This window comes from Nylanderia fulva, unplaced genomic scaffold (genome assembly GCF_048542155.1).
Source record: "Nylanderia fulva isolate GAGA-0341 unplaced genomic scaffold, ASM4854215v1 Scaffold29, whole genome shotgun sequence".
NCBI classification, from domain to species: domain Eukaryota; kingdom Metazoa; phylum Arthropoda; class Insecta; order Hymenoptera; family Formicidae; genus Nylanderia; species Nylanderia fulva.
The window spans coordinates 2208831-2221149 of NW_028190358.1; the positions used below are offsets into that span (position 1 = coordinate 2208831).

At 31.7% G+C, this 12319-nt stretch overlaps 1 protein-coding gene across 1 annotated transcript in view; it reads left to right on the forward strand.

The window, feature by feature from the left end:
- Nucleotides 1-12319, forward strand: part of Ten-m (teneurin transmembrane protein Ten-m) — a 521036-nt gene that overhangs the window by 221615 nt on the left and 287102 nt on the right. Inside the window, 1 exon segment of the mRNA XM_085484047.1 lies at nt 11753-12067. Coding sequence (XP_085340173.1) covers nt 11753-12067 — 315 coding nt within the window.

A 12319-nucleotide genomic window follows, 5' to 3' on the forward strand; every position in this document is an offset into this window, starting at 1 on the left:
CTTTTCTTCTTAATTATATAAATTATTATGTGATCAAAATGTTTTTTACTATATCTTTTGCTGCTACTGATTGCTGTAGTAACGTTTTCAGCATCTCTTTTAAAATTTAAACTTCTTGAATTACTGAATGATCTGCACAGAATAAAAGGTAACAATTACATTAATCAATATTTTAAAATCATATTCAAATCTTATATTAAAGATAAAACACATTTATTATTCAAGTTTTTCCAAAAACTTAAATATTCGATATTATCAAAGTTTGACACCGGAATACTATCGAAAATCAGAAATACTTATTGCATTATTTAGTCCTCGTGTTTATTTATAATTTATAAGAATTGCGAATTATTACAAATTGTCACGAATTATCATAAATTATCGACTGTAAGATTAAATATATGGCAAATTTAAATTTAGTATTAGCTAATTATAAGTAATCATATTTTAATTTAATATTAGCTATATAAAACTAAATTTAATGCTTGTAATACTAGAGTTTAAATTGCACATATCTGATTTTAATATTTGTAATTTTTACGATATATATGTATATATATATGATAAATATTTAAATAGCTTAATATATTATACACAATTTTATTCATTGTACGTAAACGCAGTAGTAAGTAATTCGAAAAAAGCATAGATTATAATATTTACCGCTATTTCCTTTATTTCGTTAATCTGATGTTTAAGATCTATTGACTGAAACACTGGTAAAAATGTTCCACGAAGACAGAAAAATTAGAATTTTCAATAACCGTATTACACTTTGTACATTGTCGTTTCTGCCAATTCAATTTCTTAAAACATTCAGTCACCAAGTTGTGGTCTTCCTCTTTTAAATCGTGTTTTTCACGTAGGTGTTTTGTGTATTGTTGCTGTTTAATCAGAGTTACTTCTCTTTCACATAATTTGCACTTTATACGAGTGGTTTCTATTCTATCAAATTTTGACATCCAACCTTCTGGTAATTTCTTTGAAGCAATATATTCTTCATAGTGCATCCCCATTAAATGTTTTTGTCCATTCCCTTTGTTATATGTAAAACAAGTAATTTCTCCAGCACATATATTGCATTTTACACGTTCAGCATCTATTTCTGTAAAATATTCCAATGCCCATTGCCAGGTACTCCGTGATGAGTGTGCCATGATGTTCGCTACGTATTACAGATAGTGTATGACTAAATACAAAAGAAGATTATTTCAAGTAAAAGTATACAAAGATAGAAGAAAATAGAGAAGGTCGCGGAAATAGATACAAATTATTCTTTGTTTACATGTATATAACTGTTGATATATAATAAAATCTAAATCTCCTCAAAAACTTTTAATTTTAACTGTTTGATTACCTATGTATTTATATACGTGTTGGAATATAAATTAAAGAAACATATTATTATACTTAATCATATCATTTTATTAGCAAAAATAAATGATTACGTCTCAGAGTCGCGTGATGACTTTCTCTTTTCATAAAATCAAAATTTACTTTACTGCAGATATTGCTACTTAATGTTGCACCGTTTTCAACATTTTTTAAAATGTAAATTGCTTGAATTACTGAATGATATCCGCAGAATGAAATATAACAATTACTGGATTAATCGATATTTTAAAATCATAATTCAAATCTTATATTAATGATGAAATACATTTATATTATTCAATTCTCTTAAAAAACTTAAATATTCAATATTAAAAATTTGACACCCGAATACTATGAAAAAACAAAAAAATAATTTCGAGAAAAAAATATTCTATTTTTAAATATAAGCTTTTATAAGATAAAAAAATTATTTTATTTCTCTAATTTTTATTAAATTGCCCACATAAACAAATAAGAGGGAAATTATACAAATTAGAGAAAGAATACAAATAATATAGAGTCCACAACAAGGAAAATGCGAAATTAGTTGAAAGATATATATTTTGTGCGTATATGTGTGTTGGAATGTAAAAATAAAGATATATATTATAGTTATTTCTGATAATATTTTATTTATAAAATTTTTAAAAGTTTTATTATCGTTGTTACAATAAATAAATAATAATTATTAATGACAATTAATAATTATCTAAATAAATAATTAATAAGTTAATACACTTAGAATTAGAAAAAATTTAAAGTAAATCTAGTTAAAGTCACACATCAAAATGGCAAAAACAAATGATTCATCATCAGGGATATATGTTTGGTTCCTTTTCTTCTTAATTATATAAATTATTATGTGATCAAGATGTTTTTTACTACATCTTTTGCTGCTACTGATTGCTGTAATAACGTTTTCAGCATCTCTTTTAAAACTTGAATTTCTTGAATTACTGGATGATCTGCACAGAATAAAAGGTAACAATTACATTAATCAATATTTTAAAATCATATTCAAATCTTATATTAAAGATAAAACACATTTATTATTCAAGTCTTTCCAAAATCTTAAATATTCGATATTATCAAAGTTTGACACCGGAATACTATCGAAAATCAGAAATACTTATTGCATTATTTAGTCCTCGTGTTTATTTATAATTTATAAGAATTGTAAATTATTACAAATTGTCACGAATTATCATAAATTATCGACTGTAAGATTAATAAATAGATGGCAAATTTAAATTTAATACTAGCTAATTATAAGTAATCATATTTTAATTTAATATTAGCTAAGTAAAACTAAATCTAATGCTTATAAATACTATAGTTTAAATTGAACATATCTGACTTGAATATTTATAATATTTACGATATATATGTGTGTATATATATATATATATATATATATATATATATATATATATATACAGGGTGTCCGGTAACTAACGGACCAATGATTAAGGGCGGATTCTCTGGCCAATTTGGAGACGATTTTTCCTTAGCAAAAATGTTGAAAAGTCAATAATTTTCGAGTTATAAGCGATTGAAAAAAATAAGTTTTTTGAAAACTAAACGTTTTGGAGTTAAAAGTCTAACATAATTACAGTCTATATATATATGATAAATATTTAAATAGCTTAATATATTATACACAATTTTATTCATTGTACGTAAACGCAGTAGTAAGTAATTCGAAAAAAGCATAGATTATAATATTTACCGCTATTTCCTTTATTTCGTTAATCTGATGTTTAAGATCTATTGACTGAAACACTGCTTAAAATGTTCCACGAAGACGGAAAAATTAAAAGTTTCAATAACCGTATTACACTTTATACATTGTCGTTTCTGCCAACTCAATTTCTTAAAATTATTAGTCACCAAGTAGTGTCGTTCCTCTGTTAAATTGTGTCTTGGAATTAAGTGTGATTTGTGTAACATTGATGTTTAGTTATAGCTATTTCTTCGTTACATAATTTGCACTTCATACGAATGTTTTTAATTCTATCAAATTTTGACTGCCAACCTTCTGATGAGTTCTCTGAAGTAATATTGCGATATTCTTTATTGTGATCCCTCATTAAATGTTTCCTTGCAGTATTTATATTAAATTGAAAAGTAGTATATTCTCCACCACATATATTGCATTTTGCACGTTCAGCATCTATTTCTGTAAAATATTCCAATGCCCATTTCCAGGTACTCCGTGATGAGTGTGCCATGATGTTCGCTACGTATTACAGATAGTGTATGATTAAATACAAAAGAAGATTATTTCAAGTAAAAGTACAAAGATAGAAGAAAGAAGAGAAGGTCGCGGATATAGATACAAATTATTTTTTGTTTACATGTAAATGTTGATATATAATAGAATCTAAATCTCCTCAAAAACTTTTAATTTTAACTGTTTGATTACCTATGTATTTATATACGTGTTGGAATATAAATTAAAGAAACATATTATTATACTTAATCATATCATTTTATTAGCAAAAATAAATGATTACGTCTCAGGGTTGCGTGATGACTTTCTCTTTTCATAAAATCATAATTTACTTTACTGCAGATATTGCTACTTAATGTTGCACCGTTTTCAACATTTTTTAAAATGTAAATTGCTTGAATTACTGAATGATATCCGCAGAATGAAAGGTAACAATTACTGGATTAATCGATATTTTAAAATCATAATTCAAATTTTATATTAATGATGAAATACATTTATTATTCAATTCTCTTAAAAAACATAAATATTCAATATTATTAAAAATTTGACACCCGAATACTGCAAAAACAAAAAAATATATGTTGCATTATTAAGTCGGTGCATTTATTAATAATTTATAAAAATTGCAAATTATTACAAATTGTAACAAATTATCATAAATTAACGACTGCGAGATTAATAAATAGATGGCAAATTTAAATTTAGTATTAGCTATGTAATCATATTTTTTTATACAGTTTTAGCTAAATAAAATTGATTCTAATACTTATAATATTTATACAGTTCAAATTATACTTATCTGACTTGAATATTTATAATATTTACGATATACATATGCTAAATATTGGAATAGTTTAATATATATACACAATTTTATTCACACACATTGTACGTAAACGTATATGTAAGTAATTTAAAAAAGATATAAACTATAATATTTATCGCCTTTTCTTTTGTTTCGTTAATCTGAGGTCTAACTGTTCATAAGTCCCATAAAACTGGGTAAAACGTAGATTAAAGTCGGAAGAATTACAGTTTTGAAGAACTTTACATAGCGAGCATTTTCGTATCTGAAGCGGGGGTAATATCTTAAAATATGTAGTCGTCAATTTGTATTCTATTTTTCCTTCAAATTTATTAATATAGTGTTCATCGATTAAGTATGTTGTCATACCAGATGAAATAATTATTATTATGCTTTAAGTTTTTTTGACAAATTCTGCATTTTATACGATTTCCAATTGAGTCAAATTGCGACAGCCAATCTTGTCTTGCGTTTCCTGATGAAAGATTTCGATAAACATCCTAATGTTTAATTTTCAGATGTTTCTTCATATTTGAGTCATATCTTTGAAGAGTATATTCTGCTTTATACATGGTGCATGATACCTGATCGCTGTGTTGTGTGAAGTATTTCCACTGCCAGTTATACTGTGACACGATGACATAATATTCACTTCATATCACACACACAAATCGAGTACCATTAAATACAAAAGAAAAATTATTCCAAGGAAAAATGTACAAAGAATGTAGCATTATTGATAAAAGAAAAAGAGAGAAAAGTCACTGGAAAACGTATGATTCTCTTATATGATTAAATATTTTTACACAATCTGCTTAACGTTCCAGTAATATTTTATTACTATTTATATTCTGCAACAATTACAATTTATGTTGGAAATATGCACAGTATTTGCAGTTAAATAAGAAGATAATTATAATAAATAGATGACAAATTTGAATTGGTCTATCTTGTTATAGTACAATATATATTATTTAAATTAGTTAATTTTCAAATATTTATAATATTCTTATGAAAAACACAATGTTATGTGTGGTTCATAAATCTGAATCGAATAATTATAATACTTATATAGAAAATTCCATAAAAATCGGACGACGTGCAATTGTGATACACACACGAGCTGTGTAGACCTCGCGTGTTCGCGCGCAACCTTTTCTCGGTGCATCGTCTACTGATATACTGACACGGAGCCAATTATTTATGTTTAATGCCGTACTTGCACGGAGCCGTGCGAGGAACAGAGCGAGACAACGGAGACGAAATACGAACGCGAAACGATCTTGATGGTAACCGCTCCTAATGAAAAGCGAATGGCTGCCGATAAAAATCGAGAAATATATCATCGTTTGCGGTCGTACAACGGCTATCTATCGTTTTTGCGAGCTTTTCAAGCCAGCAGAATTACGGTACGTTATTATTGGATGCCAAACGATTGTACAATAGGTTGTGTTTTGCCTTCAATCTTTGCGTCTCACTCTTCGTATCAATTTACGCATAGCAGACAGATATGTGGAATTTATATAATTAATATATCTATATATATCAAGATAATTAAGAGAATTATGATATATGAAATAAATTCATGAAGTATTTAACAATTTAAAAAACGTATATTTAAAACTATTTTCGTTTTTTTACATATTTTTCACTGAAACAGAAGTGATTAGCCGAGAATAATCATACGTGAGTAAAAAATTTTATTTTTCATATTATGTTTCACTTTATATTGGCCAGCTCAAGTATTGTATATCTATGACGTGCGTGCAGACAACTAAAGGACTCCACATGATTATAGGAAATCGTTGATTACTTAGCCACGATATTAGTATGACATTGCCAATATTGGTAAGATTATCGGTATCAGATGTTCGTATTATTGCAGCGGCTGATTATTCCGATGTCAACAGTTCCAATATGCGCGTTATCCCAGAACTAGTTTTCACCTCTAAGTAGAGAAGAAGACGAGTACAAATATGAGAAAGAGAGAGAGAGAGAGAGAGAGAGAGGAAGCAAAAGAAGGAAATTCCCGTACCTGCTAGAAGACGTAAAACTCGGGATTACGGTACGCGACTCGTTTCGAGATGTTTGCGCGAAAAAAAAGAGGGTAAAGTTGGTGGATCGTAAAGTTCGAGATTACGCCGTTCGGGTTTAACGGGGCAGAGACCCCCGCGCGAAATTTGCATGAGACTGCTGTAAGAGATCTCGCAAGAAAGTGGCAATGAAGGGGCGAGATATATAGGCATCGTTACTGGACTGACGTAGAGGCGAGACGCGTACAAATAGGAACCTTGTCCTCGAAAGACGGCGACGCTAGCTAGGCGCATTCGCGTAAAAAAAATGGGCTGTAAAAGAAATGTCGAGTGTCAGCGAAACACGGGCATTAAAGGCGCTTCGCGATGGAAAAATGCGTGGCGGTGGTATTTCATTATACTCTATGTATCTCGCGGGAATCCGAATAGGCGCGCGCGCGAAACTTTTGCGACTCCGATAAAGAGAGGTAAGGGTAGAAATTCGCATTTTCATTTCGTCGGCACTTTTTATTCAAATTCGGAATTATTCTCGTAAAGCATCGCCGCCCGTGTGTACTCGTTCGCGTATTAGCTTATGCAAAGCGAGAGCGTTGCGAGGCCCTTTTTCGGAACGCCATTAGGCGGGAATGCAAATGAGAAGCTCGCATCGGTTACCTTTCACCATTGACGGGCGCAGGGAAATGCAATTTCGCCGAAGATTTGATCGATTACCGGAGGAGAAAAGTGGGCAGAGAGTCGGACACGTCGAGTCGAATGCAAGCTAAACTAACTAAAACTGGTTCCGCGAAGCATGGACCCGCGTGAACGGTTAAAAATAATGTTGAAGAGCCGCTTATTACAAAGTAGCTGTCGTCTCGGAACGTGCGAAACCCGTGAACAAAAAAAAACATCACTCGGAAGGATCCGTCAGAGCAGATGTCTGTTTGATGTCCGGTCGCCATCTCAGACGTTTAGAGAAAATTATTGAGCTCTTGCGCGCATCGATCGCTCGCTATTTGCCTGTTCGTGTCTCATTTCTGCGCGCGAAGCGTGCTTCGAGTATCGATCTAAAGTCAACGGACCGAGAAGTACGTAGGGACGTACTTCCGAGAGAGCCCGACGACAGAGAGACAGGTTAAACTTCACATCCTCGCTAAGAGTTTTCATGCTTTTCATGAATAATAAATTGAACGAGCCGGAGTTAAGGAGAGAGAGAAGACCCGTAAAAATTTGGCGCACTTAAAGTTATTATCGCGATATCGTGGCCGCTGCACCCTCGAACATGGAAGGAACTTTGACAACTCAGAGATTATTAAATAGATTCGCTATCGCGCAAAAATGTATAAAATTAAAGAAGCAATTTATCAAGAATTTTGCATCCTATATTATTATAATGTATTTAATTTTCAGAAATTTTTTTCATAAATTGCATCTACAATTTCAAATTTATAAAAGTTGCCGCACAAGTTGTTTAAATTAATAATTTATAAAATATTCATTTAATAGTTATTATTAGTAGTAGATGTTAGTCATCAAAAACACAGCAGCGTGCAACTTGTGCTTTATAAAGGTATAGTTGTCGCACAACTTTTGTTAACACTTGTTATCGATGGCAAGAAAGTGAAATAGAATGAACAACTTGCATGGACTGAGTTATCCCTATCTGCCATAGTTATATTTATAACAACGTAACTGTGGGTAGGTGCTATTAACGTGCCCTTACAGATAAGTGGAAACTTATCGATCATTTCCAACTGCGCGTTCGTGTACGCCACTTGTATTTATGGAGAATGATTTTTATAAAGAACGGTACAATTTGGCAATATTTGTATGAAGATCTGATGATGCGACCAAGCAATATATAAAGTGTATATTTTATTTTATTATTATTTTGTAGAAGCGACAATGCATGTCGTTTTAATTCAGTATCGATAACACAATATTGATAATATCGATTTACTACAATTTTGCTATAATAAATTTATGAAATTAGAATTAATTATCAATCTTTTTGAAAAAAATATACCTGCATAATTTAAAACATTTTTTTTTAATTGGAAAAATTAAATTAAGTATATAGTTATAAGAATTTTATGAAAGAGAAAAATTGCAAAAAAAATAAGACATAAGTAATATTATAATTTCAGCACATTCGATCTTTTTACAAGACAATCTTAGAAGAATATATTAAGACGGATACAGAACAAACATTTTTCAATTAACTTTATTCTCTTAGCTCGCATCAATTGTAAAACAAACTAAAAACGTGAAAATTGATGATTTTTTTATATCAGAAATATCGTTTAAAGTCCTTTTTATAGCTACTATACTTCTAATTGTAATCGTGGCTCTTCCTGTCATCGCCAGTTAACGTCCAGCGTCTATTGACACAAGGTTCAACGCGTGTTACGAGCGTAAAGGTTGTTGTTACGATTATTACTATCATTATTGTCGTCACTATCGCTGCGTTATCGCAGCGTATAGATATCGCCGCACAGTTGCACGGTTTGTTATCGTAACTTATTAACTGACCTGACACTTTAAGGCGACAAATAAAAGTTCATTGACCGTTTTTCCCCGGAAATATCAAGAATATACTAAACATCTTTACAAAATGACAATATCGAAAGTGTTCGAGCCTTTCCTCACGTTATTATATTTTTATCGTATATATTTTTAATGTTTTTTGTTAGATTCGTAAAAATTAATACACGTGAATGAATAAAACGCAAAAAGATCTTGTCTATTTATATTTCATTACCTCACGTATAGTTTTAGAGCATTTTATTAATCTTCATTTATATATTATTGAACAATCTTTTCTGCTTGATTTGCTGAGCATTTATTGACTGGGCAAAATTATATACCCGTTACTTCAGTGTTAAATTTAAGTATTTATAGATGCAGATGTACAAAGTAAATTGTGCGCAGAGTCTGTGCAGGTGGCCAGATAGCCCCGACGACTCTTTACTTACGAGCGATGCATATTTTATGCCGAGCGAACACGTGAGACAATGAACTGCCGGAAGACTCGACCGCTTGACAAACTGCGAAACGATTTTCGCGTTACACCGTAAAATTTTGGCCGATCGCCATTATTTCCTATGTACGTGTACCAGGTGATCGATGGGTCGCTCGTGAATGCGTGCGAGACCAAGCGCGTTTGTTTTAAACTACGCAGTTTTTTTAGCGCAAGCTTCTTTCCTTCTCTCTCTCTCTCTCTTTTCCTCTTTCTCGTTCATTCCCCTGCGGTCGTTCGCCAAGTACTGGATTAAAAAAAACAAGTTCGATAGCTAAAACCGCGTAAACTGTTTGCATCACGTGAATTGTAAACAATACCGAAAAATCCAGATATAAGTAACGCTGCGGCTCTGTACACATTCTGCAATCGAATGTAATTTAAAAAATTTCCGTGATTCTTCTGCTTCCTCGCCGATAATTTTCGGCTTAAATTATACTTTTCGGAATTTCGATCAAAATTTCTACAATTACATTTCTTAGTTATACTCTGTAATTACCCATTTTTTTCATCTCTAATCACGAAATTAATATCGAGCTTTTCGGGACGCATTCACTCTTCTATGTGATTCCGATGCATCAGAGATGCGTCGCATTATTAATTTATTAACCCGCCGAGAACGCGCATCGAGTTTGAGTAGGAAAAGCTATACAGCTCCTGCGCTATTGGTAACGCAATTTGCGAAACGCATAATGTTGCTTTTATGTGACGTTATACATGCACGCGCGCATACATATACGCGCTCACGGTGTGTATACATATGGCAGGAACGTGATAAAGGCATCTGCGCAGACAGATAAACATTCATTCCGTCCTACGTTAATTACACGCTGCGTTATTTATCACGCTCATGTATATAATGCAAGGGTCAAAACAAATTTATACGGCCGCGAATCGAATTGTTCAGCGCATTACTTTCGCGTCGTTCTCATAATTGATGTGATCGGCCGAGCGCCGCGATTCTCAATTAATATTAACGCGCGTCGTGTTATTAGTGCTATGAATCATTCGTACAGCGATCTGCGGGCGGCGCTATTATCTACGAATCACTGAACTAACGTTGCTACCGACGAAAATTATAATGTCGTAAGATCTCGATCGCGCTCGTCCGATTTGCGTGACAAATGTACGAGTTAGATCGCGTCACTAAAATCAATAATGATGCGCTTACATCTTTATCGAGAAAAAACGCAAGAAATTCATCTTTATATATCCGCAAATTGATAATATTACATAGAATGTCGCAAAAGAACAATTAGGTTTATTATTCTCTTAAAAGAAAATTATTATTACAAAGTAGTTATCTTTTTTTAAAATAGAGATTAATTAAATCATTTTTACTTGTAATTATAATATAATCAATTATCAGCTGTTTGCTTATGTTACAATAGTTAACATTAATAAATTTCTATAACGAGATAAAAGTTGAAACGTACGTTTCGAAATCAAGGGTCGAAGTCGAAAGATAAGATTTCTCTCGTGACAGAAAGCATCATAATTTAACGAAATCCGTAACAAACCAATTAAGAGAGAGACAATCGATACGACCGAGACCCTTAAAATTTCTATTAACCCAAAAAGAAGCGAGGCATCATTAAAAACATTCGGATAAGCTAATCCGTTGATAAGAAGGGTTCAGAAAGGGCTTCATGGGAAAGGGCTTTCGAACCTAATGGAGCAAGGCCTATGTTTATGTGGCTTATCTGTATCGGCACCCTCTGACATGTGAGTTATCAACCAGATTATCGAGCTTTATTGGGTTTCTTGTTGATTTTCAAATTTACATAAATCTCGGTGTATTTAACTATGCGATTAACGCAGGATTGCGACGGTAGAAATTATAAGTTCGAAATTACAAATATAATATCGAACTTTTCGCTTCTACTTTTATGTTTTTATTTCGTTTTCTTAAATTAGTTATTTATTAATCTCTATAATTTCTTTCAAAAACTTCGGTTATTCAGAAAATAATTAATGATATTTTTGTAACAACTTTTAAAAGAATTATACAACATGTTTATATAATGTATGTGTTATAAAAAAATACCACACAAAATTCATCATAAGTAATCAAAAAGTTATGATATACATACATACATATATATATATTATATAGAAATCTTATTAATTAAAATAATGAATATTCACGTATTGGCAATATCATTTCCAATTAAAGTTTTGACACAAGATTAACGAAACTGCAATTATTATTGAAATTGAAAAACTGCGATTGTATAATATATTGCGCTAGAAATTAAATCGATAAGAATATAGTGACTACAACTATTTCAATTTGATTGTTTCAGGGAAGGGACGGCTTTATCCGGCCTACAGTCTAAGTGGCAGCGAGGGTGAAGATAATACCTCTAGTTTGCGTAGTCGCGCCTATCCGCAAAATAATCATCAAACCAACCAATCGCACCATAATCATTATAATACCAGTCAGCATAAGCAGCGCGTCTATCAACAACAACAACAACAGCAACATCCCCTGTATCATATGCCCGGCAGTGGTGCCGGCCTCAGTGACACACCAACTTCCGGTAACGCATCTGACGAAACTCTTACTGATAGTGACCTTATCACTGTCGCTCGTGATTCTGCGCTGCTCGTTCATAACGGTGAGTAAACATGCTTCTTCGCGATTTGTCTTTTCTCGATGTTGCTTGAATAAATTTAATTCGCGGCTATCGATTGTTTATTAATAACGGAAAAAATACAGGAATTATTCTTCGATTTGCTGACGGTGAAAATAACGTCGGAATTTATTCTGACACATCATAAAATATTTCTAGTTATGGAGAGAATGAATAGGTGCTTTTCTACTATAGTACCTCATATAACTGTTTGTATATTTCGAATGATCATAGAGA